The 27,848-nt window shown below is 35.4% G+C and overlaps 1 protein-coding gene across 1 annotated transcript in view; it reads right to left on the bottom strand.

Moving 5' to 3' along the window:
• Nucleotides 1-1,189: 1,189 nt before the first annotated feature.
• Nucleotides 1,190-27,848, bottom strand: part of LOC104290582 (cadherin-9-like) — a gene marked incomplete at its 3' end in the record, with an annotated part of 58,231 nt that continues 31,572 nt past the window's right edge. The window contains exons 3-8 of the mRNA XM_009889694.1: nucleotides 12,222-12,341; nucleotides 9,769-9,936; nucleotides 5,712-5,899; nucleotides 4,129-4,382; nucleotides 2,709-2,845; nucleotides 1,190-1,311 (exon numbers count right to left, since the gene is read on the bottom strand). Of these exons, the coding sequence (XP_009887996.1) occupies nucleotides 1,190-1,311; nucleotides 2,709-2,845; nucleotides 4,129-4,382; nucleotides 5,712-5,899; nucleotides 9,769-9,936; nucleotides 12,222-12,341 (989 nt within the window). The remainder of the gene's footprint in view (nucleotides 1,312-2,708; nucleotides 2,846-4,128; nucleotides 4,383-5,711; nucleotides 5,900-9,768; nucleotides 9,937-12,221; nucleotides 12,342-27,848) is intronic.

The following is a 27,848-nucleotide window of genomic DNA, read 5'->3' as shown; positions in this document are numbered from 1 at the left end:
AAACACTAGGCACAGACCAAGGTAAAACATGAGCATGGTTCCCGATATGTATACATATCCCCTAGCCCTTTAAAGACTGAATGTTGTATGGTCACTGTGCTCTAAGACTAAAGAAAATATCCTACATTCTGATCCTTTCCACATACTTTCCATGAAGCCATCCAGCTTTGATGATGTCAGCATAAAACTAGTGAGACACAAGGACAGACCTAAGCTGAGTTTAGGGCTCTGTCCTGGCCTCTCTCTGCTAGAGCAGGAACCCGCTCAGATTTGTGCCAGAGAAAAATAATGACCTCCACCTTTTTCTTCCAGTCAAAAATACATCAGTCTAGAGAAGACAGTCATGCAAGGACTTAGGCCTATGCTCGAAAGAAAATCTTGAGGTATGCAATCTGCTATTAAATCCACTTCTTTGGTAAATACTTTCAGAATTAAAAATCAGCAAACATACATCCTTCTTCACAGGAATTAAAACTGAAAGGCTGATTGGCATTAACATAAAGAGTTGTCAGTTGTAGTAGCACTAATATTAAAAGATTTTTATAATATCCTGGCTCTGAGTTCTGTTGGTCTGCCTCCTTTCTCAGTTCCCAGTTATCACTTTATTTTCTCTACAAATCTTGTTATTGTCTTTTTAGATTATTACAGAAATTGCAGAGATATAGATAGTTCAGAAAGGGATATACATGAGCCTTGACCAAATTCAACTAAAATCTAAATTGAAGTTTAACTTACAATAGAAACAGCTGCATTATCTTTTATTTTTGTGAAAGTTTATTTTTCACATTTCCTTTACTGAAGATTTTGCTGCTTTGTGTACTTGAAGGTGTGGCTACATTAACTAAGGCTTTAAAAAAAGTCCAGAGAGAAATGGAATTATCAACCAGTATAAAGGGTTTTGTAGCATACACATAACTAGTTCTGAAAAATATCTTCTGATATTAGGAATGAAAAAACACCTTAAAGTACGATTTTATATTACATGCTATGTCATTATGCTATGGCAAAATCCTGCATCTTTTATCCCCTCAAACCTTTTTTGAATCATCCAGTAGTTTCTGTAGAAGGTAGGGAATAAAGAGACTGGGTTGGTTTGCAGTTGTTCAAATTAAGATACCTTGAAGTCTTCCTGATAATATTCCAGTATAGTTTCATCACAAGTTCTTCAGTAACATAAGTATTTCTTTACCTGTCCTGCTTTTGCATTTTCACAAACAAATGTTTCATAGTATTTCGCAAATTCTGGTGCATGATCATTTATGTCTAAAATCCGGATGAAGACAGGTATCTGGCTACTTTGTTTAGGATTATCTGAAAAAAAAAACGTTATTTATATTACAATGCAAAGATCTACAGTCTACGTCTATGAAAAGACCTAAAATTATCTAATGTGTTTTTTTTTTCTAACAGACATTAGAAATTTTCATTAATCTTGATCATATTAAAGCAATTGTATTTCATTTTCTACTGACATGCATGTCATATGCATAGAAGCCCTATTTATATTTGAAACAAATTGTTCTATTATAATATATATATTTTGAAATAATACAACATATACTTAAATTGATTTGCATTAAAAACGGGTCACTGACTTATTATTGATTTGTATTCCATACATTAGTGCAGTAAATGATTCATTGCAAAAGCTGTTTCTTGAGGTCAAGCTGTCAAGAACATTACTTGTTCAAGCCAGCAAAGCAAACAGTGTCAGTCAACACCACCACACAAAAAAACCCCACCAAACCAAAGTTGTACTTGCTATCCAAAATGTAAAAAAACCAAAACAAAACAAAACAAAAAAAAGGAGATATGTAGATATTATCATAAACTGGTCTTCACAAACTTGACCTCCAAGGCCAAGCTATCGCTGCAGATGAATCTGTCAGTATGCATATTTAAAATGGAGACCATATTTGACCAAACAACGAAAAAACATTTATGAGGAAAAGGTATCAGTTTTTCTGAAAAAGCAGATATAATTAATCTCTCCATATTACCCAACTCCCAGACTGTTAAGCACATAGCATCCTGGGCAATCTATAGGAAGAATGAAGGAAGGGAGAAAAGTTGTTCCCTAAAATCAGTGTCTGTGTTTCCCTCCTGATGACTGTCAGGTGGAAAGAAAAGGCAGGCAAGATACATCCAGATCTAAAAGGGTCCAACAGAATAGTAAAGAATCCAGGTAAAAGCGTTAGGGCCAGGATTTGCTTCGGATGTGGAGGGGAAAGAATTTCCTTTAGTCTTGGCTTCAAATGAAGCCATTTCCTGAGATAGGTAAAGCAGTTGAGGTAAAGCATAATTTCTTCCCCTGTTTACAGTGGTCATTCTGACAATGTGTCATTTGTCTGTCATGGACATCTTTTTTCCCAACAATTTTCCCTATAACTTAGCTTAGGATAAAGCCAGTGCATCACACCTGCACCACATTATTTGCTTGGAATTTTGAGGGAACCAGTTAACTTGCCTAATGTATACTGTACGGGGTTTCGTTGAGCCTGAGAATTCCAAATTATCTTTTGATAAATGGGCAAAGATAACCCTAAAGTAGTATAATAAACTTTTAGATGTGCATTTAAAGATGCTCTTTCTATTGATAATATCTGAATAAGGGCAAAACTAATTAAACAAAATAAATCATAGATACTGTAGAACTTCAGTCTTTTCTCAGTTCTAATGTTCGTCCGAGACAAATGATTCCAACTTACTGATTTCAGTTGCTATGACAGTGATGTTGTGCCAGGGAGTTTCTTCCCGGTCAAGTGGCTTTGAGATGAATAAGGATCCATTTCCTGAATAGATGTTGAATATTCTGTCAAGGTCAGTGTGTCGATCCACAGAATATCTGTCAAGATACAGTATAACTGAAAATAACTGCCTCCTGTTACAGTCTCAGGTTTAGCTCACAGCCACCTCTAAAAGTTTTCTAATTTTAACTGTGGTTAATCAAGAATGTTTTCTTTACAGTTAATCTAAGCTTTCATGTAGCTGCCTGAGGAGTGCAGCATGTTAAAAATACTGAGAATTTTTTAGGACTAGTGGGATGAAAAGCCAACTATTTATGCAGGCAGTTTGTCATACTGATATTTGAAATTACATTTTACCTTATAAAGTGAATGCTTGAATAACAACTAAGAGTGGACATTCTTAGAGAATAATTTGCAAATTAATTGTTTCTTGGAAAACTCAGTCATCAAAGGACAAACATTGCAGATATAATTAAGTATCAATTTACAACAAGGTATTTTTGAGATGTCACAAGGGCCATCAGAAAAATCTTTGCATTAGTTGTTGTTTAAGATGAAAGTTCTTAAAATCTTATTTTATGACACTTGTTTTTGCTTTGTTCTTTACCAGCAAGGAAAAACTTCTTTTACAGGTGTTTTTTAATTAGTCTAGTAGTTACCACTCACTATCAGATTAAATTGAGATTTTATACATAGATTACTTAAAAATATTTTATTGTCTTCCGCCTGTCACGCCTCCTACCCCGAACTGTACTGCTGCAGGACATAACAAGCTTGTTCAGAAATGCAGAAATCACATTTCCTTATGAGTTTATAGTAAATACACAAATTTCAGAACTGTATTTGTCACTGTAGATAATAATAGCAGATGGCTAACAATTACAGCAATTTCACAGCACTGAACTTTTACCTCTTTCTCACAGTCATTTCTTATTTAATATAATGTGATCATTAAATAGTTAAACTATAGAACATGGTAGACGTTACGTCTAGAGGATTATAAAGGTGCAGGAGGCTGACTGCTATCAACCAGCATAGAAATACACTATTTTGAGTATTCTACATAAATGTGCCTTTTCAAACATGGTACAAAAGCATAGTGTTATGAACAGTTTGGTGAAAGTACTAGAACATGATGCGAGTTAAATGTTCTCCTTTATTTTTAACTGGTGCCTATAGGCTGTTCTTCAGAAGCATGGCGTGCACTCTTAAGTGTGTTTGCCCTCACAGGCTCCCATAAATATTTCTCTGCTTGACGCTTTTCAGTACTCCCTAGGGGCTTAATTACTCAAGTAGCCCCCTACCACATTACACTCTCATCACACTTTGTGCATGAGACTTGACGCACATCTAAAGCATTTTATACCGTGTAATGTCTTACTTTATTGTGTTCTTTGTTATATCTGGATCTTGGGCTACAACCTGCCCAATAATGCTTCCTTCCTTGGCATCTTCATCTACCTCTATTAAATACCAGGGTCTGCTGAACACTGGAGGTTCATCTATGTCTTCCACAGAAATTTTGACCAAAGCTGTGTCTTTGAATGGCCCCAGCTGAAGAAAACGAGGATCAGGATGAGTGTTTGTTGCTTCCACTCTTAAGGTGTATAACATCTTGTTTTCAAAATCCAGATGCTGCGGAGCAAATAATAATAATAATAACAAAGAAAATTGTGTCACTTTACAAGAAATGTGAGTCAGTTTTATAGTGCTGAAGTATAGGCATTTTCAGGAGCAAAAGCTCTAAAATATAATGTATCTTGGAGAAGATGGAGTATATTAGGGCTTGTTCTAGGTATAAGAAAAATAAGGAGCATTATAGGTCAGCAAGACAATTATGATCCCTCTGCCTACTACTTGTTCAAATTCCTGGAAAACCAGGAGGGGTCAATCTATAAAAAAATAGGAAGACAAATAAACAGGGAAGTTGGACTCAATCCACAAGTAGGAGTTACTAAAGATCTTACTTGTCTCATCTCATTGGTAGGAACAAGAACAATTATTCCAGCCCTTAAATGCTCTCCGTCCTCTTTCCTTTTTCTTTGCTCCTCCCCCATTGCCATCTACCCTTGCCTAAGTTGTATCAGGAACAACCCAGACCTGTTCCTGGCCTATATGTTCCAGAGTGAAAAGAAAAACTATGAAGTCTGATTTCCAATCTATGTGGCATTTATATTATGCATATCTCTATATGCATCTGTATATATACATGCATACATATGGACACACATATACATGCCTGTACATACATAAATATATGTATGTTTCCAAATATATCTGTATAGCTTTATATTATATGTATATGTGGATATCAATTAATTGTCATTGATAGTTTCAGTAAGAATAAAACTGAAAATAGTATGCAGAATTTAACAGTCTGAACACTAAAAAGCAACCAATAACTGTGTCAGAGATGGTATTTTGAATTAAATTTCTGACCATGTCTTTGCTCTTTAGAATTACATTGGCATAATATGTAACAACTTAAGTTTCACCAAGGATGGACTTAAACCAAGACAAATTTTAGGTACTGGAGAAACCTGAGTATTGGACAGATTAGAGGGGGACAGTTTAGCCTTGGAGGTGCAAGTTCATCAAACTTCAGTGAGCCTCCAACCCTTGTGAGCCTTACTGCAGCATTCAGCTGACAAACCCTCCTGTGAACTGAACCCCTCCAGGTTTTCACAGCCCTAATTCAAAAGTACTGTGTGTGAGAGTATATATATTGAACAGACAGCAGCCACTGAAATATTGTTTTATGTGAAGTGACATGCCAGTAAATTTCCCTTGAGACTTGAAAATAACAGATATCTGCTGAAGAAAGAGAAGAACAAAACTAATACAACAACTCCTTGTCAGCCTGACCCCTTGTGAGATCTACCCTCCCTTCCCCTGGAAAAAAGAAAAGTAACCTTAACACCTGGAGAGCTAAGTATATATAAAAGAGAGGGAGAAAAAATAAACCTTTTTGACAGTTATAATCCCTTCCTGGGTGTTCTTGTCAGTGACGATATCAAACATGTCTGATCCATCCCCATTGGAGATGCTATACTCAATCTCTGCATTTTCACCCACATCAGGGTCATTGGCTTTAATTCTGCCAAGAGGAGTCCCAGGTGGTGCAGACTCAGGAGAGCTGAACTGGTAGGCGCCTGGAAGAGTGAAATCAAGCATTTATTATTTTAAGAAGCTTTGTTCTTCTGAGTAATAAACATCTTCAGTTTCACCTGGATTTTTAAAGTAACTTGAGGTTTGAAATACTTTAAGAAGAATGCTGTTAGTCATCATACTAAACTTTAGAAGAGGTTTTGGAGTTGATTGACAAACTGTCACAAAAATTTCAAGCGATTCTTCAAAGCCATTTATTACTGTGCTTTCAATGATTTTTTCTTTTTTTTTTATTTTTCCAACTATAAGAAACAGAGAAGCTCAACAACAAGGCACCAGATCTAACCTTGATTATTTAACAATATTTATATATTTTTTTTTCTCACAGTTTTTTATAAATATTCCTGGATATATTTAGAAGTAGTAGGGGATTTTGTTTTGTTTTTTCAAGACACAAGAGTTGTAGAAACAGGAATGTATTTTGGAAAAAGACTAAATTAAAGTAGGCTTTTTTATTATTATTATTCTTTTGAAAAATGTATTCAAAATTTGTGGGTGTTCTGTGTGAAAGTAATTCATTCATCCTTTACTGGTAATACATACTAAAGACTCATGGAGAAGAGAACTTGGATACATGTTCATGTTAATTGCTATATTTAATTGAAATGCAGATACATTCAGATTTTCTTTAATTTACTCTGCACATACTTTTTGTGCTCTTTCAATGGTTGGTTTCATTTAATCTTTTTATAATAAGGGTTTACTAGAAAGAATTCTGATTAAACAAACATTTTAATTTTGTCTATGTTTATGAAGAGTGAATTTATATAGTTTTTTTAACAACATTTGCAATAAAAATCTAATTGTAAACACATGCTATTGCAGAAAAAGTATTAATCAGATGGTTTTCTTGACCAGTCAGAACCAAATTAAGACCTTTTGTCACGAGCAAGACACAAATGTTTCTAAATCAGTATTTTCAGTTATTTTCTACCAAGAAAATTTAATAAAAAAATCTGATATAATCAACATTTTTCATGTGACATTCTAGATGCTGATGTTCCTTTTGACCTGTTTTCTCATGTAAATTAATATTAATTTACTGAGTGAAGTAATAGCATTGGAAAAATACCCTAAGAGTCTGACAAAATTAGCACCTGATAAAATGCATGATTCTTATTTGAAGGGTCCAATAAGAACTTACACATTGTATTGACTTGTAGTGAAGTACAGTCAATTATCTTTCTTGCAACTAGCTTATTTCCTACACTTACATGTCCTTTGCTTTCTTCTGAGACACTTAAAGGGTCCTGAATGTTCCTCTTAAGTACAAGGAATATACCAAACATCTGAGGGCTGAATGAGTTTCTAACCCCATTTGTACAGACTAAGTACAAAAGACTGTCACTGTAAATACCTTATATTTATATAGATGTGTAACAAAATGGAAGCTAATACTTGATGCTAAATTGCATTTGCTGTTACAAACTCAAGGTTGTAAGTGAAAAATCAGCAGTAGACTGTTTGGCAGCAATCCACACAGACTAAAATGCATATTATTCCCTTAAACGAGGCTGAAAATGGGATGAAAGTTAGGATTCCTGGCAGCTAAACCATAAGTTTGAAAGCTTGCTCAAATTCAAGGGTTGGCAGGTGAGCGAGAAATACTGTAAGAACAGTTTTAATCATGCTACTTATGACTTCTTCCAGAATAAATAATTCCCTTGAGTGCTTTTGCATCTGAAAGCATTCCTTATTTTTGTGGTGAGTGCTACACATTTTCAGCATGCAAGATGGCTAATTTCGTTTAAAGTACAATTGAATTCAAAATGTGTAAGATTTTCATTGTGGTGCCATTTAAATTCAATTTACACCTATGTCTGTTAACTGTCCAGGATTCCTTTCAGGAAACAAAACAAAACAGAAAAACTCTTCCTTCTTAAGTGGTTTGAACAACCAGTACTTCACAGTGCATTCTGCCGTTTTCCTTTCATATGTCCCTCTAAGAGATCAATCTTTAGTTCTTCAATACCCTGACATTAACTCCTGTTGCATGCATTTGCAATTCACCTTCTGCTTTGGGCCACATTTTCACTTAATGTTACCTCACTTAAGAGAAAATGGGAGAAACTGTTTTTAAAAGGAGCAGCCTTCCAGAACTAGATAGTTCTTTGAAGATATTCCCCTCTTCATAACTATCTAAGAAGTCAAAACCTCCAGATGTCTCTCTCTGTTTGATTTTCTAGGAAGTGGTGAAAACCTCCCTTCTGAGGAGAAAGAAAATGGGAGGGAAGGGTCATCAGAAAAATGAAAATTGCAACATTTAATAGATCCATCAGCAGGTCTTCTATAGCCCATCCAATGTGTTTCAGTGATATTCAAAGCAGAAAGCTACAGAGAATATTGTATGAGGCATCAAATTGTGTACATTTCTCTATAATTAAGTACCAAACCCAAAGTTTATTGATATAACCAGAAGAACTTCCATAGTATTCAGCTAATCTGGAAAGAAGAGCATCATAAGGAACAAATGCTAAGGACACTGAAAACCCTAAGTTATTTTGCAGTCCTATGCATCCTTCATTCTTTTTTTTTTTCTTTTTTAATTTAACTTAATTTATTTTAACTTAAATCAGCAACAACACTTACAGTGCATTGTGCTACACTGCATTCTAATTTAGGTTCAAGAATTCCTATTTACCAAAATATTATGGGGGACGTACTATACTGTACCTGTTTAAGCACTATCCCCTCCTGAAGTCAAACAGATGGTTGGTTAAAAATTGCTATTCAAAAAATTGCCATGTGAAGGTGATTCTCAGCCAGTAAGTTCTGAATGTGATTTCAAATTATATTTTATTTATGAGGACTGCAGTACTTCCCCTCCCCTCTCTTTTTAAAAAGCAATCTATTATCATGAATAGAGATAAAAAAGTTATATGCAATTTCAATAGTCCTTTCTCCCACACTGTCAGAGTTTTATAATATTTTTTAAAGTATGTTCTAGGTTGACCCGTTTATACTATTCTGAGTGTACTTATTGCCATGGTACTGAAGTGCTTTTCAAGTTTCTTCAAGTCCAGGAGAGCATTTTCTGAGTCAGCTCTGTTTGTTCAGTTCTTGGTGAATCTGTAAAGAGCGCCAGTCAGGTCTCTAATCAGTGCCAACAAGCAATTCAAATTTTATAATGTGGACATTTTTCCAGTAGGCACTGAACTGAGGCTGTAAATTTCTTCTATTTGTAGCCTATCAAACAGTTATCAGACACTGATTATAACAATTTGGGATTGGATTTAAATCAGTGGCCTAGGATGAAAGTACCTGTAAAATGCTACTGTGAAGCTTTCTGTATTGTGTAGCCATTCTGTTGTTTGCCGGTTTTTTATCCTACAGAGATATTTTTAAAAACTTAATTGTGTCAAACTGGTCTAGATTATCAAAATCATTCAACATCAAGAGCTGAACGCATATTACAAGTACCCAAAGCAAATGCTTAGACTTCCAGCAGACCATACCACCTGACTCTGCAAGGTGGTACATTAGAAAATTTGCTAACATATTTGCTTGCCTAAACATGTGGAACTAAAAGTGTGTCCCAAAACGGAACCCTAGATTTTGTGATTATATTCCTCTAAAGGCTTTCAAGTCCCTTCAGTTAGCCTAGGTTATTGTTACAGCTCACATTCCTGTAAGGAAAGAAAGTTTATAATTCCAAGAAATATTTTGCTATTAAAAATTGGAGGCAGAGATTCCTATTTTCCTTAATAATGCTGCAGCATAAGCAGACACAGCAGTGGGACAGTATTTATACTAAAAAGAAAAAAGAAAAAAAAAAGAGAGAAAAAAAAGAAGATCCCAGTTGGTGAGAGTAAAACGGCTGATTTTTAGAGAGGTTCTTTGGAAAACTCCATACTCTGGGGGAAGCGAGGTGGATTGTCATTGACATCAGTCAGCGTGATGTTCACGGTGGTGGTCCCTGATAATCCTCCCATCTGGCCTCCCATGTCTTTGGCCTGGATGACCACTTGATACTGTTCCCTGTTTTCTCTACTCATGTCCGGTAAAGCAGTCTTGATTATGCCTTGGGGAAGAGAGGAAAAAGAAGAGACAAAGAGGTGAAGGAGAAGGAGCAACTCCCGCTATAATCTTGGAGTTTTTAAATGTATTCATGTAAGATATACTGCGCAGATGTTAATCCACAGCAATCAAAACAAGGTATACTGCAATAAGACTTTCAACCTATGGCTAATTTAATGTGATTTTAAGAAAAAAGAGAAATAAATGTAACAGAGACATTATTCATTGTTTGTGATGTGCTAATTCAATTATTCTTTCAATGACAAAAATATAAATATATTTGTTGAATTAATGAATTCTTTCAGCTACTATCCCCAGTTCTTATTTTAATGCTTTATGTCATCTCCAGCGCTGGTGAGGTTTTGATATTACAGCACAAGGCTGAATTCTAACATGTCCTGGATTCATCTTTTTGGACTGTAATAGACCATAGATTTTAATGCCCAGTGATGGCCACTGTAAGTCAGCTGGGGCTATAGTTAATAAAAGAATTGGACAAGACTGTACAATTGGAAAATCTTTTTTGGGTGTCTGATCTCAAGAATTTCATAAATGTAATTTAAATATCTCAGACTCTTGTACAGCAATCAAAAAGAGTAAGGACCTCAGGTGAGAAAACCAAAAGTGTCATAGCCTGAACAGAGAAGTGAGCTTAATCCTCTTGTGATTCACAGCCCAAAAGACCTTTTAATTAGTGAACACACACAGGTTTTCCTTTAGAAAACCCAGCAGAGCTTTTTTATTTATTTATTTAGAAGGGTGGTGGCTTTGCAAGATTAAAGTGGTGAGTGAAGTGAAAGAATTCAAATGCAGTGTCCTCTTTTGCTTGGAGGATTCACAGCCCTGCCTTTCCTTTCTCAGAAGGCGGCTCTCATTACAAGCTTGGCTTGATATGGAAGCTGTTCTATTATGCAAAAAAAAAAAAAAAAAACCCAAACCCAACCCTGGAAAACTCCTACTCCTAGAAAGAGAGTGAAACAAAGAAATAAAACTCCATAGTCTAGTGGTTATGGCATTTACACCTGATCCAGGTTTACCGGGTTCTGATTACCATACCTAGACTTGTTAATATATGTAACACTAAGAAGCAAATTGGATAAAAATGAAAGATAATCCCAGAACCAAAGATTAGAGTCCAGGTCTCCCCCAAACCATCTGCCTGCCTAACCACCTGCTGCCATCAGTTAATAACCGTGTGGTACCGGTCTTGTTTCCCTGCTCATTCCTGGTAAAGATATTTTGAGTAGGGGATTGGAGAAAAGAGAAAAAAGAAAGAGACAGGAAAAGGTGGAAAAAACCCAAACACTTTAATCCTAGGCAAAATCGTTATGCTTCCTTTTAAAAATGTAGCCATGTGACTTTTACTTATCCTTTTGATATAATGCCCTCACTGTATTTAAAAAATAAATTGTTTCAAAAGGAAATTAGACATCATTTGAGCACGCTCAATGGATTAGCTACTTCGGGTTTTCTGGGCACAATTGCACTTGTGGCTTCTCAAACCAGTACAATTTTAATAACATGCAGGAGCAACCTAATGCAATGCCTGCTAAGTCTTACATGCATTAGGATTAGGTATCTGGACAGGGGAAGGGTGTTCTTTCTTTTTTGAACCCTGATTTTGGTTTATAGATATCCAAAGTTCAGACAAGCTTTTCCTCTTTGTGTCTGTCTCTGATCTGATTTCCTGCATAACAGTGAAAAGGGCTTCCATTCATGCTTTATAACTTAAAAGCATTAATGCTTTTTGCTTCAATTCTAATAGCAGTTGGAATCACAGTACAGTTTCAAAAAACATCTTGAGTTAAAAATTGCCAATGAACAAGGATCTATCACAAACTTTTAGAAATAATTAATTCACCTTTGGGGATTTTTTTTTTTTTTTTTTTTTACCTTATAGTCTGAAATTGTCCAGCTCCTTTTTTCTTTTCTTAAAGACAAACTGATTAAATTTCCAGAAACTGGTATAAAATAAGCTTTAATACTTTCATGGCTCTTTGGACCCTTTGCAATATTCTACACACTTTCTGAACTGTTGACCTCTACAGGTAACTGTCATCTTGCAGAAGTCTTATTCATACCAAGTAAAGCCATTATTCTGCAATAATATTATTTTAACAAAAAAACCCATACTTTTATTGTGATTCCAGTTTGCATTTAGAAGAAGTGTATCGGCCTTGTGTCAAGTCATATGATGCCATTTGCCCATTACAATATTTAAATGCAAATCGTAAGGGTCTTGATCCCTGCATCCTGTCTCCGTCATTGCAAAAAGTAAGACTTGCTAACCTGTTTCTGGATCCACTGAGAAATATGGCTGTCCCTGGAGGATGCTGTACACCACTTTGGCACTGTTTCCATAGTTGGCATCATCAGCATCTGTGGCTGTCACTTGAATAACAGATGTACCTAAATGGGTACCAAACAAGGAATCAGCAGATTTTAAGAAGGCACCTGCTTCTTGTAAATCACATACAGTCGTTTCAGTACTGAATTCAGTAAAAAATCAAACAGCATCTGGTGGACAAATCCAGTGTTATCCTACCCAAGCAAACAGTAGAATAAAGTCTCATCTTCCTCGTGACTAAAACTAAAATTATTACCACTTAAATTTCATGCTTCAGGCAAACATGAGTAAACACATGAGGACTGACACATCTTTGAAATGCAACACAGCATTAAGTTTTATGGGTGATCAAACAGATTTGAAGATTATTCTCTGATTATAACATAACCTCAGCTGAAACTACTTAAAAGGTAGGTAACTGCTGCGTGAAAAGTACCATTATGATTCTTAAGTTTGGCTTAATCAGTAAATTAATGTAAAGCAAATTTCCCCATACTAATTTTCTGCTTAGATGATAACCTCCAAATATCTGAAGTCAGACTGAATTAAAAAAGAAGTCTCATCCTAAACAGTGTTTAAGATGCTTTTAAAAGACTAGCTTGGTTTTGCAATAAGAAATTCTGATGTGGGTTGTTGTTTTGGGTTTTTTTTTTCTATCTTGATCATATTTGGCAAATAATTGCTATTAAATGATAACTACGTGTTTTCAGCATTCACCTATTTTGCATTAAAATGGCTTACCCATGTCCTGTGATCACAATGAGAATATAGGCTGTATGGGATTAAGAGCACTGTGAGCCAATACATTTGGTGTAGTTTATGGGTTAGAAGCAAAAGAAAGCTTCTGTAAAGCCTCTCTTATGAGATATATAAAAGGACAAAACTGTTCTTCACAAGCTTTTATTTCTAAGCAATTTTCAAGATGTCAGGATACATTTCGGTAGCACAATCTAGAGCTGTCAAATGTCTGGATAAATGCAGGCAGTCCAATAGCTATAACTGTAAAAGTCCTTAACTCCTTGCCAAGGACAGAAGGCTGACAAAGAAGAAGCTCTTTACCCTGTTTCTGGCTTGGTATTTTTTATGTAGCTCACTTTCCTTGCAAGAAAAAGGTCTAGTGAGTACTGTCCAGTTAAGTGATATCATTTCCTATTCCTTTTATACTTCACCTTCAGCCTCTCTAGATTGATGTTCACCCAGATAACTTTCAGTGAAGTATCTGTCTTGACTATAAACTTACAAGACATTAATTTACTTGTGACTAATGTAATTGAAGTAAATCATCTCTATTCTCACTCTTCAGTGTATATGAGGGATTGGGAAAAGTAGAAATCCAGAGCAATCAAAACAGATTTATGAAAGCACAAGGTATTATTAGGTCCTGTTAGATGCATCTGTTTCTCATAGTACATAATACTGCTTTACACATAATAGTTTTATCTACATCGTAGTAGCAATTCCCACTATTTCAGGTTAGCTGAACAGCATGACAAGAGAGAAGGAATATCTCTTTCTCTGCAACAAAGCAGCAGAACAAAGTTGTAAAAATACTTTGTCACAATTCATCTAACTCTGAAAAGGATTTTTGCCACCAGCAACCTAGATTACTTTTTGCCTGGTTAAACAGTTAGCGGTCATCTATGTGCGAAGCTAAGCTTTAAAGACAATCCTGAAGAAGTGAATATTTAAGGACAATTTTATCATTAACATTGTCCAGCAGAACAGCTTGTCTGGACAAAATATAAAGACAGTTTTTTGAGAAATGTAAAGTTCCATGAGTTCTATCTGCTTTCAAAAAAGCAAGTAAGTTAAATCCCCAAGACTAACAGGGAAAGGAGAGTCACTATCACTTGCTAGCCTATAAAAAAATGTAAAGGTCATCAATAGAATCATATTCATATACTGTGTGCCACTGTAACCTCTAGAAGCTAAGAATAAAGGGATATGTATATGTCCATCCCACCCTCCCATCAAAAAAAAAAAAAGAAACAAAATATCTTCATCAGAAAAACTTTTTGTTGTAACTTCCTCATCAAAGTACTGTCTTGGGATTGACACAGAAGTTTGAGTCTGGTCATAACAACCGAATGCACATTAATTTTCTTTTCCTAGCTTACTGTTTTGATGAAAAAAGGATGCCAAAGCCTGTTTTGAGAATGGGGGTTCTTGGTTGTTTTTTGGTTGTTTTTTGTTTGGTTTTGGGGTTTTTTTTAAGAAAGACATTACAGAGCTCAGGGCATTCTTTGGGAAATTTCTGTCTTTGCCTCATTAGAATGCGTATCTTTGTTTCCAGAGGCTCAGGTGCCATATAATTACAGTTGCTGAGGGGACTACAGAAGCTGTAACCCTACAGAAAACTTGGAGGCCACTAGCAGATAATTTAAATTGAACTTATATAGAATCACACGTCATTACAGTTTGCAAAATATCAATGTTTTATTTGTCAATTTTTGTACAGTAGTGAAAAAAATAGTGTTATAACAGCTGCTGCTTCCTAGTAAAATAATAGTACAATTGTGAAAAACAATTTACTAAAGTATATCGTCAAAAAATTTGTCAGTATGCAATTCACTCTCTTCTCTGCCAACAGTCTGCTGAGTCATGAAGGAGGATCCTCATGGACAATAAGCAGTGCTCATGCAGCTTTTCTTAATGAGAACAGAAACTTCTCTTAGCTTTTGGGATCCAAAATGAAACCAGGAAAGGCAGTGAAATAAAGGAACTCTACACTAATTACGAAGTAACTGATAATGAGGCAAAACTAGTTTGGATCTTATTAATTAAAGTCAGCTATGCTCTATTTTCACCCCGACCTGAACGGTTCCCACAGATTCTGGACACATTTATTAATTTCTTTATTTATAGTCTAGATTGCTTCACAAACAGCCGTTTGGCAACATTTTTCAGCAGAAGTCAGCATGATTTAAGATACGAATCAGGCTGCTAGGTTAGAAATTAGAAGCTTTCTGAGATACTTCCTCAGCTGACAACATGAGCAAAGAGTCAGGAATGAAGGAGTGAAGTGGAGCCTGTGAAGAACTGGGAGTGGGGGGAAGGTGTTTTAGTTTTTGTCTTTGTTTCTCACCATCCAACTCTATTTTTAATGGGCAATAAATTAAATTAATTTTTTGCAAATTGAGTCTGTTCTGCCCCTGATAGTAATTGGTAAGTGACCTCCCTGTCTCTATTTCAACCCATGAGCTTTTCCATCTTATTTTCTCCCCCTGTCCTGTTGAGGAGGAAGATGAGAGAGCAGCTGGATGGGCCTCTGGCAGCCAGCCAAGATCATACACACCACATGATCAAGCTGGTGTGAAAGATGACACAGAAAATGTGAGAATGACTGCAATAGCAGTGTAAGGAGTAGTAACATCACTTTTCTGCAAAACAAAGTGAACTTCAACCCAATCCTACCCAGCAAGCCTCTCTAAATCTTTAAACTTGAACTAAATCTCAGAGTTCTCAAGAGGTATGTCATATTTTCTCTTCTTTTCCTTTCCTTTCTTTTTTCCTTTTTTTCTTTTTCTTATTTGTTTTGTTTTGTTTTGTTTTGATGACTTCTCAAGACTTCTTTCACACAGCTTGTAGATTGCTTTGCTGGTTTTGTCTCTCAAAGATTCTCTCTATGTCTGCTTACAATAAGCAAGGAATAGCAGTTTCCTGAATATGTTGAATTTGCCAAGCTTTATGAGTGCTAAAGCATCAGCAATATGTTGGGTTTTTTTCCTTTTCTTCTTTGCTTAGATGTACATTTGAGTCTGAAAGCTTAAACACTTTGCCAACACATCTGTGATGGATGGGGTCCTAATGTAAGGGTAGAAAAATGCAGGATAATTGTGAAGATAACCAGAGAGAAGACAAATCTAGACTAAATCTGTGTAAGTAATGTCTTTGTGTGTGTGAGTTTGCATATGCTTATGTATGCATGTATGTCCATGTAAGAATGTAGAGTCTGAAAAAGAAAACTGAATTAGAGAGAGTATCACTGCATCTAGGACAGTATAACTCAGTGTCAGAAGAGTCCTACTAGCACAGATTTCCAAAACTCATGAGGAGTGAGACATAAATTTGAAAAAGCATTTGAACTGAGAATGCTTTTCTGACTTATGTTTAAAATGCTTTCTATTTTTTGTGCTATTCAGTCTTTGAGAGTCCCTCTGGTATAATCAGGTCTCCTAGCACGATACCAGAGTGCCTCACAAAGCTGAAGCAAATAGCTTACAGAGGATTGCTGTAGTGCAAAAGTGGTCTTCCACTAGATGAGATAGGTACACATTTTGCTAACTTTTCATGTAAAGTCATACTTTTCAGCATGCAACTCTTGTTCCTACTTGGCTCCTTTGGTTGGCATGAATTAAAACAGCTTCTGACAGCCAGAAGAATATATCTGTGTCTATTTGAAAATGCTATTTTTACTGATAACTCTTTCTGTAACCTTCATTCTGAACAGTAATCTCCATCTTGGGTGAAGAAAATGAGCAGATTATGTTGTTAGCATAGTATGTTTCAAGATTCCACCATGAAGGGTAGAGCAAAAAAATGACAGATAGTGATTTAAATATCATTCAGAACCATGACATTTCTTTTCCAAAGGGAATTCTGTAGCTTCAAAGTGCATTTTGAGTTTGATTCTGCCATTTTTTATAAAAGTAGGATTTCAGATAAATTCAAACTTTTGATTTTAAGAAAAAATAAGATGCTTGGTTTACACTTTGGTTTTCTAACACAAAATTTTCACAGAGTAATTGTGAAATAAAAAATTCTGAAAATGCTGAAACAGGGTGGTTTTGACATTACCAGACAGCTTCCTTTCTATTGAAAAGTTCTGATTTTTACAGAGAACTTTCATGTGTTTGTGTGTGTATCTAGCTCTGTTTAAGAGAGAACTCCACTCAAAGCAGAAAGGCTGTTTCATTTTCAGAAATAGAAGACCAGCTGGGGTAAGTGAAGAGGCAGGAAGGACTTTATCTCCCTAAAGGAGAAGCTCTTGTGCTTGCTTCCTGTTTTCAAGCACAATGACAGTCTGCTGTTCATCAAGTTTATTCATGGAGGGAAGATTTTAGAAGTGGATTACTTTTAAAAGCTGAAAAATTTTGAGAGAGCTCTGGAAAACCTCTGGAGGCAAAATTAGGAATTTTGTTTGGTTAAAAGCCTAAAGAAGATAAGTAGACAGATAGTTTTCTCAGACAGCGTGGCTCCAAGGATTATTTTATAGCTGACATACTACGGAGATGCCCCTGCTGAAGACATGAGTGAAATTTTAAGTGAGCTACAGAAATATTGAGAGGTATTAAACCATTTTTGGTTTTGAAAACAGGTTGTTCTCTCTGGATAGAAATCTGTGCTTAGGCAATGAGCTGGAGAAATTATGAACAAGGAGCAGTCATATGGCACTACCCAAACCTAAAAAGTTTAGGAAGACATAGAATTCAGCACCAAGGATCTCATTACTGGATCAGTTGGACTACATCACTTCAGACTGTTTTCCATACAAAGGGCAGGACTAAATAAGGTTGAGATATAACTCATGTTTTGACTGTAAATCAAATCTACCTAGAAAGCTGAAGGAATAGGGAACTGCAAAGTGAACTTTGCTCTTTTGTACATGACCACAATTTAGCAGATATTTTACTAGACTGCTTTTTCTTTGAGGCAGAAAATGCCAGAGGGTTGGTAACGTGAAAGATTTGTAAGAGCAAAGGAAAAGAAAGAGTAAAAGCAGAAAAGGAGCAAGTATCAACAAGTAAATATATAAATGATCCAAGCTAGAAGAGAAATAAATAGGCATGACTGAGAAAAACAAATAAAGCCAACTTAGAACAAATAAGGAACCTGAGGAGCAATAACATGACACTGTTATTGCTCAAAGGAGCAATAACATGACACTGGAAAATTAAGAAGGAACTTAAAATGTAGTTCAACCATATACATTGAGCAGAAATGTATAAAAAAGAAAAAAAGAGAGTAGGCAAAGGAGACGCAATATTTCGTAAGTTACTTTTAACCAGGTTGATCAGTTTTGGTAGTCTGGCATATAGGTATGAGATGAAACTTCACTCAAAAGCATGCTGCCTTTTATTTTCATTTGTATAGTTTCACATAACGGCTGTTCAAGAAGTCAGCTGACGTGCTAGCTCCTGTAGATGGGTACTGTACCTTTGTTTTGGCTGCCTACTGATCTCCCTTCCAGGAATCGCAAACTTTGCACCACTGTGGTGTACATGAACAGCCACTGTAGTCCCAGCTAAAGGGACTAAAAGTAATTTATGAGACATGCAAGAAAACCAAGCTATGCTGCGTGGTGTAGCCTTACTTCTGTCCTCAGAGCTACATTTTCCTCTCCATTTCACTTCATACCAGTAAAAACAGTTGGACTTTACCACTCATTCTGGAAATATGAGATGCTATTTTTATGCACCTTTACTCTGGAAACAGTCCCTTGTATTTTATAAACATAATGGGGAAACAATTCTCATCATTTCTTTTGTTTGTTGCATTTTGATTTTGGGGGTTTTGTTCAATGCTTCCTTTTCTATGACAAAATGAAGTCACATTTTAGATTGTGTTATCAGAACTTGCATTAAAAAAGGAAGTACCTGCTAATGATTGTCTCACCACGTAAAAAGATGCAATGTGACTAAACTACTCTGTCTTTAATCTGCCTGAAATGCTGTATGGGGTAGAGGCTTTTGGCAGTGAATACAATACATGCACCATTGTAACATAATGTCTGAAATTGAACTGGAAAAGAATGGCTAAAGCTGAACAAAGCCTGTAGCCCTCACCCTCCCACTGTTCAATGCCTTGATACAGCAACTTTAGTTTTCCTTTGGTGGTAATTGTAACTGTGAAGTGCATCAGATGCCCTGCATGAGAATTTGAAAAGCATTATGGATACAATAACAAGTGGGAAACAGTAAAAAGAAGGAGAACTAGTTTGAAGTATTGGTGGGTGAACAACTCTGTGCGTGTTTATTCTTTTGGGAAGCTTCTTTTTCCCCTTTTCACCATAAAGAAAGTCACTTCTGAAAGAGCAATACGGGTGCCATCAAATGGCAGTGATAAATAGAGAAGAGTAGTCAGAATCTTTCAAGTGTTAATGCTGACTAGCTTTTACTTTGCATTTCCTAGTGACTAAAGAGGTACAGTATAAAGGGATCTGCCATCCATAATAAATGAACTACAGCTTAGAAATCTTTTTCATTTTGTTCAACATGCTGTACATACTTACAATTAGAAAACACAGTTTTCTACACATACAGAGAAAGTATCTGCAGTCTATGTTCAAAAAGAAATTAAAAACAAAAATGAAAAGGCTGAATCACAAAATTATCCTCAAAATTTCTATTCAAAATAATCATGAAACTCACCAGTAACATGTTTCTGGGTTTGAAGCTGCTATGTGTATGGTAAGGTTGTTCCAACTAGAATTAGTTGCTAACGAAACCAATATCTTGAAGGAGCAACACGTAATGCCATAATATGGCAGTTAATGACCTTGGCTACACTTTTTCTGACCACGAAATTCTTTTACAGAGTATGTGGAAATAGGCCAGCTTTATAGACTGACAGCTGCCATCCACGGCAGGTCAGTAACAGGAACTCCACCACTTGTTTCCTTTTCAAAGAGCTGGCAATCTTGGCCTTTCCCCCCATCTTAGTTTCTGGAATACTCCAAAAGACAGAATGGGCTTCCAGACGTTTTTATGATAAACCTAGGAAGAGCTTGTGCCTGTTGATCCTACTAGGAGAAGTAGTAGTTCGTAAAGGCTGCAACATGGTTATCTATTGATTAAAAATCCCAATTCCTAGCCAACAGTTCCAACCAAGTTTTTAGTTCTGTTTATAAATTTTAATTTATAAAATAATGAACTAATTATGAGGAAGTTATTTCTTCACTACTCTCAGGGCCCGTTGTTCATGTAGCAGAGCTTTAAGCAGCTTTCTGTTTTGCCATTTTCTTTCCTTGAAAAAAGTTACCTGGGGTCCTCCATAAAATCTCTATAGGTTTTGCTTAAGAGCAAAAAAGAACACTTAAAAGAAATGGTTTGCAATAATTTCCACTTTTTAGGACTGAACTTCAAGTTTCTGAGGTGCATGTCTGTACAGTTTTGCATTTTACAATGCAACACAGAGAGGTTTATGAACTTTTGGGGGAGGAACAAGTTATCTTTCTGTACCTGTTTTTCATTTGTTCTTTTTTTTTTTTTTTGAGCTCGGCTTTTGCAACTCTTTATTAGATTTTGAAGAGTCTCTTTACTATGGATTTCTAGCTACAACTGGGAACTAGAACCTCACTCCACTTTGCATCTTCAAAATTCTTCTGTAATACAAGTAGACATAAATTTTTACAGTTTCTACGTTTTGCCAGCTCTGCAAAAAGGTGCAATTTGAAACTATATGTGAATCTCTATTATGACGATGGAAATGTAGTACACCATTATGAAGACAACAGGATAGCCATATATTTATTTTATTTGGCGGCATTTTCATCATCTGTGGGAACTCCCATTTGGGTAGTGATAAAGTCTGTCTCTTGGAACATTAATACAGCTGTGGAAAATAGTAATTTTCTATGAAAATGCAGTAAATAAAGCTATTGGTAAACTCAAATTTACATTAGTGAAAATATGTGATTTTGAAAGTGTCTTGCTTCAGTCGTGTTTAGATACTGTGGATGTTGTCTCTGGAAATGACAACAAAGACCTGTCATTTGGAAAAGAAATGAAGTCTAAAGCAGAGAAAATGAAAGACATTCTGGAGTTATCTTAATCATGGGCTTTTTAAAATTATATCATTTAGAGTACTATTTTTAGACAAAAGCAAAACTGTTCTAGCACTTGTGTGGATACATAGAAGTAAATATAGATGTAACTATACACATGTGTGTGTGTTCATGTACATGTAGACAAACCCCCTAGAATATTAAGTAGGGTCACTCTAGGGACTTTTCTGTTATTATTACTAGATATTTCATTTATGTTCTGATTACAGTCGCAGTAAATGATGCACATCGTGAGGATGATCTTATTTGGACAAATCTCATAGATTTGAAAATTCTGATTGAAAACGATTAAAGGTATTGATTCCAAATTGCTCGTTTGGGAAACATTCTTAGAAATGCCTGAGCTGATTTCCAGCGGTTTAGACACTGGGATGTCTAGGTCTCAGTGAAAATTAATTGAACATATGCTCTTAAATAGTTGGTTTATCTTCCTCAGATAGACACACATTCCTGATAGCCAAGGTATCTTTTAAAATCTTATTCATAAAGTCAGTAAGTGTAAGCCTTCTGGACCATGAAATATAATAATCTTTTTTTTTCTGTCCTCGCTCTTAACCACCTCAGTGTGCTGAAGAGGTGGCTATTATTTGGGTGGGTTTTTTTCACAACTGTCCCATATTTTGACTTTATGAGGAAATAAACCTTTTGATTTTTTGTTTATGTCTCCAGTATACTGTGTACGTAGCATTATTTATCACAGGCTATTTATCATTTGCCTTGGAGCAGAGTGAAGTAACTGTTATTGAGTTGGCTTTCTGATGGGAAACTTTGATGAGAATTTGCGGTCTGTTAAAAGCAGGATATTCACACATCTGTACATACTTCAGTGGACAGAAAGTTAGGTTGTTTCGTTTTGTTTTAATTAGCAATTAAGTGTATTCTAAATACAAAGATATAAACAACTTTCATAAGGAATAAAATTGATACTTGCACAGATCTTAACCATGCTAGATCTTAATTTCACAGTGTCACTTATCTATGAGGTTATAGGGAAAAGGTATTCTGGAACGTTTTTTGAGGCATCTGGTTAGACAGTAGGCAATAAAATAAATGTAAGCATCTCATTATGAAAACTTGCAGATGTGCATTTTGCTAAATATTGGGAAAAATACAGTGATTGCCATGGGAAGTGCTGTAAGATATCTTATTCCATGTACTTAGTAAAAGATGAGTATCAGTGGGAATAATATACAGTAGTTTTCAAATAAGCAGGAGTTAGACAAGATAGTCCATGAGAAGCCTTTTCTTACTTTCATTTTCTTTTACCTTCATTTTCTTGACTTTGTAAAGGCTGTTTGACATATAAATTTCCAAAGTGACTACATGATTGGCAAGAAGGAAAAATGGTGATGTATAATAGAATTCAATCTGAATTGTTAATTGAACAAAGAAAAGCACACATGCAGTAACTGCCATTTCTACAGTTCGTCTGCTATGTTGCTAGAAAGTTATTATCAATTATTATACCTATTTTCATGATTTAATTGAAATAAATGTCATATTTTATTTCTGTAATATATAGAAACATCTATTATATATACGTACATACACACATGTATAGGCACATATTAAGTGAGGAATTTACTTATTAATCAATACTGTATCCATTATGGGCAGACATTCATAGTCCTTCAGTCTTAGTAGAGACCCATTTGATGGTGTCTTTTAGGGAGAATAGTGGACTTCTTTTGGGGAGTATTGTTCCTTTCCTGACTTAGCTACTCTTAGACTGGTGGTAAGCTGCAGCTAAATCATTTGTAATAGAAGTATTCCTAATCATTCAGATTCACATGAGACAAAGCTTTCATTTGTCAGTAGCTCTACTAAAACTGAGGGTTTGGGATGGAGGGGAATAGCACGTGAAATGAGGTACACAGTTGTAGGAGTCCGGACTTCTTTTTTGTGATAGATCTGTTTGATGAGATTGTTACCTCCTTGGAAGACTGAAAATGATGTCAAAACATGTTTATGTACATTCTACTGTGTGTGGTACTTAGTCACTTTAATTTATATTATATTAGGGAAAAAAAAAAAAAGTGTTTTATCTTACCCCAGTTGTGTTTTATCTTACATCCATTGTATCTTACATACAGATTTTGGAAATTCTTAGAAGTTATAGAGAAACCTGGTGGGATAAAAAAACCCACAACAAAAACCAAACCACCCAGCCTTTGTGTTTTACTTTCAAAATAGATGTATGCACGTGTTATCATGATTTTAAAAAATAAACCTGACATTTTACTCTCAGCTGCATAACATTAGCAACTAAAATATATATTCAGGCATTGAGAAAGCTGCCTTTGCATTTAAAAACAACTGAAAAGCTTCTGTGTTCCAAAGATTAGACTAAGTAAGCATCCCAGATGTGCTTTGATTTAACAGAATTAAAAAAAAAAAAGAAATAATATTTCTCAATATAATTTGTAAATTTCTGTTATGACTACATATAACCAATTCTTGAGCAGATTTAACTTATATCTAGTTAATGATAATTCCTGACTTAAATCTGTGTATTCAGTCTTCCCAGCCTACTACAGATCCAACATTTAAGAAGTCCCATTCTCAAAAATCATTTAAGTGAAGAAAAGGATTTCTTTCAGACACCTAAAACTACACTAGTAACTTGACAACATAGTGTCAGGAAAGAACTCTGCATTAGCATGATATAAATAGAAACATTAACATTAGCACATTAAGAGCAAGATTTGCCCTTAGACAGCAGATTACCTCCTTGCCACTGCTAACTTTTTTATTTTAATGTCTGTCATGTTTTAGTTTTAGTAAAGGGTGTAACACATGTATGCCTCTATTTGACATGTTTCTTCTGACAAAGACACAGGTGTTCCTAATATTAGTAATGTTAATTAGTCCCAGCTATTCCGGTCCTTAATACCAGCAGTTCAATTGCTGCAGGCTCCAATATGGTCACATAAATGTGAGAAGAGGCTTACCACACCTGTTATACTGTAGCCTGTCTTAAAAGAAGCAAAATTATTTGGTTTCCGGTAGTTGCAAGAGCTCATGAGGGAATAAATTAGTTACTTGTAAGCTGACCTCATGTGTTTACTGTGGGTCTATAAACAGGTTGCACATGGCTGTGAACTTTAACACAGGTTTATATCAAAGGACATATAAAGAGCGTATGTTCATATCGAGGTATATACACTAGCCGAAGCAACATGGCTATTCTGTAATATTTTCAGAATGTCAATGAGATTTTTACCTTTCAGATGCAAAGCCATGAAAGATGAAAGGACCTTGGTTTAACATCTTATCAGAAGGACAGCATCTCTAACAATGCAGAACATATCCCATTGTACTGCACTGCAGTACGAGCAAAAGTGCTGATGTAAAGAATTCAGGCCCATTATGCTTTTGTTCAGAGATTACAGTGTTACAGCTGAAAATCTAATTAAATAAAAGGAAGGAAAATGTATATATCAAGCAGCCTTTAGTGTAAGTGTGATACAGGAACTTTTAATGCTAATTCCAGGCTCTAATTTAGAGAGGTCTAGGCTTCTGGGCTTTCTGGTTTCGTTTTGTTTTCAATGTACACAGATAATGGTAAATATTAAATTTGTTGCAGTAAAGGAGCCAGGCAAACAGTATTGCACTGAATCATTTCAGAGAGATATAAAGGGGAACCACATTTAACATAGCCCAGGCCTGAAAATTCCACTTGGCAAGGAGACTGTCACTCCAAGGGCGCTATCATGTCTGTTCCTGTGGTAGCTGAACACATTTCGACAAATCTATGCTGTTCTAATCTTCCACTAATTGGTGGGAAATTGAGACATCCAGAGGTTAAACGAGTTTGTTGTCATCTTAAAACTGCAGCTCCAAAGTTTAGGCCAACCAGCATACAAAGCCTAAAGTCCCATACAGTGATTTAAAAGTCAGCCATCCTGCTTTCTAATTGCTGCATTAGAACTGATGTCATCTCATTTCATCCTATGAGAAAGAGTTTAGACCAGCATGTCATGAAGGGTCAGCAGGTGGAGGTTTATGGGAGCTCGGTGGAGGTCACAAACATCTAACAATGAGTTGGCAGTGTCTCAGTTCCCATGGGACAGAAATATGGAAATTATTTCTACCTTCCTGTGTTTACAGCAAACACTAACTACTTTTACATGCTGACAGCACTTCTACAAACCCCCAATTTCTTCTAACACAAAGACAGAGAGGTTATTCGCAGGGGCTGAATAGGTGGTCCTGTTTTTCCCATTGTGCTGCCTCAGACTTGTGGCGTCTTAGTAAGGAACCAAACGTCTTCCCCCCCGCAAAAAAAAAAAAAAAAGACAAGAAAGAGAGTGAGAAGTCCTGTTTAGAAGATATGAGAATTTTGTAGCTGAAGAAAAATGAATGTCAAATGATTTTTTAGATGAGGTTAAATATTGCTGGATGAAAGTGTCTCTCCTGCTTTTACCTGCTGTACTTTGCATGCTCCTATCACTTCCCTAGCACTAGCTCTGGCATCTACCCTCATGTGACCTGACCCAGGGAACAAAAGTAGCAGAAAAAGAATATTGACCTTGAACAATCCATTTTTCTGATGATTTAGCTCTTCAGATTTTTTCTTTTGGGTTCAGAGGGACAGTGGGTAAAGCACGACAGCATAACTAGGAGCAGAGAGACCAAAAGGAGAAAAAGAGCACTGCTCCTATTGGCTGTAGCTTGACACCCTCTTATTGCAAATGTTAAAATATTCTGTAATTCTTAAATTTGTTAATGATTCAAATTCTTCAGAAGCACTGGTTTAAATCTTGCTAAGGCTGAAATTTTTTCCTCATTTTTTTCTGAATATGCAGTGTCTCTCATTTTTTTCAAGTGTGACATGAATACATGCTGCATAAACTTTAAAGGAACTATGGTATTTCTGATAACTTATGAGGAATTTCCCAAATTTTATAACATGATTTATTTATTTAAGTTTCCTCTTTACCTTCATATACACATATACATGATATATACATATTAGCTTTGGTATGATAGCTTATATTAGTGTTTTAAGTGTTTATATTTTCTTCAGTCTGCAACAAGGAATAATACAGTATCACTAATGGATAAAATTGTCTATGTAAAGATAAAATTAACAAAGCTCTGAGGGAGAAAAAATAATGTACAAATTCAATGTTTACTTTTAATTTCATATGTTATGTTTGTTTTTTGAATAGAGGTGTACAACCATAATCATCCCAAAATGTTATTGTTAAAAATTACTTACACCCCTTGTTTGGATCCTAAAAGGAAACTATTGCTTTTCATTTGTATCAGTGTGTATGTTTATTTCTTGAGATCACAGAATTATGTGGGAGTGTTGTAAACTCATCGATTTTCCTCTGAGGATGTTTTCCTTCTGTTTCTTGAAGAGCCAAAACCTCTACATTACTAAAGATTTTGTTTACCTAACTAAACATGGGAGAAGCCTCAGGAAAAAAAAAATAGTATTTTTAAATGGACATTTAAATTTTACAGACATTATATACAGTAATCATGAAATTAAGTCCATGCAGGGAGATCCTAACGCTTACATAACATCCAGCTTGAAGTCAATGGAGCTGTCCAAATACCAAATAACCTGTTTATAGTATCAGGGCTCTAGTAAGTTTACGGTTAGGGTGAGAGAGCACTGGCACAGGCTGCCCAGGGAGGGTGTGGAGTCCCCTTCTCTGGAGATTTTCAAGACCCGCCTGGATGCAGTCCTGAGTAATGTGCTCTGGGCAATCCTGCTTTAGCAGGGGAGTTGGACTAGATGATCTCTAGAGGTCCCTTCCAACTCTGAAAATTCCATGATTCCATGATTCTGTGATTCCATAAGTTTGTTCCTTGCAGAGTAGACCTCCTTTTTGCCAGGAAACTCCTGTCCATATTATATACATAACTATACAAAGGGTAGAATAATTTAAAGAAAAAAAACCAACAAAAAAACAACATGATCTAAACAAGACTCTTTTGCTGTTCCATTGGTTTTCTTTTTTTAACTGGAAACACAAAGTTTTAAAGGACCCCCTCATACTCTTCTAAAAAAATTCTGCCTCATGCCAAATACAAAATATTTATAAAGCGTTGTATGTACTTTCCTAATAAAAATGTAGTAGTGTAAGCCTATTGTAAATAAAAATGCTTTGTGTGTATCCAACAGTATGCATGTATCCAACAATATGTATTTCCAAAACTGACAAAACCCCCAAATACCTCAAATTTCTTGGAAAACTAAATTCATATTTTTAACTGTTTAAGAAAAAGAGGTTTCTGCCTTTTAAACCTTGATGGTTTATTTTAAGAAAGTATTATGAGGCATTGAACTCTTATTTTGTATTTTCATCTTTTTTTCTTTTCAAAGGGATTTTTTTTTTCATTATAAAGGTTTTTATAAAAGTAATAAAGAATATAAATTTAAAAAAATATAAAAATACTGCATTTAAAAAAGAGAAGCCTATGCATATTCTGACAGTTATAGAGGTTTTGAAATTCTTTAGTTATAATGGCAAATGCAAACAGAAATATAGGAAGTACTCTACCCACAGGATTTATGCCATCATGCTTAGTTTGACTAAAAGGAATTCTAATACTATATTTTAACTGCAGAATGTAAAATATGAACTTGTAGATAAAATATTTATCTGAAATATATCTTTCTCTTAAAGCTAACTCAATAATTCATTTTCAAATAGAGTATATGTTAACAATTAGAATTCTGAAATTTTTCAAGTCAGCAAAGTATTTTGTAAGATTTTGGCAGAGTCAAGACAGTCTTTCATAGCTTTTTTTATAAGCATCTGAA

This window comes from Charadrius vociferus, unplaced genomic scaffold (assembly GCF_000708025.1).
Source record: "Charadrius vociferus isolate BGI_N301 unplaced genomic scaffold, ASM70802v2 scaffold148, whole genome shotgun sequence".
Lineage (NCBI taxonomy): Eukaryota > Metazoa > Chordata > Aves > Charadriiformes > Charadriidae > Charadrius > Charadrius vociferus.
Note: the sequence above shows the minus strand (reverse complement) of the source record. Positions and strands in the feature narration are given on the sequence as shown.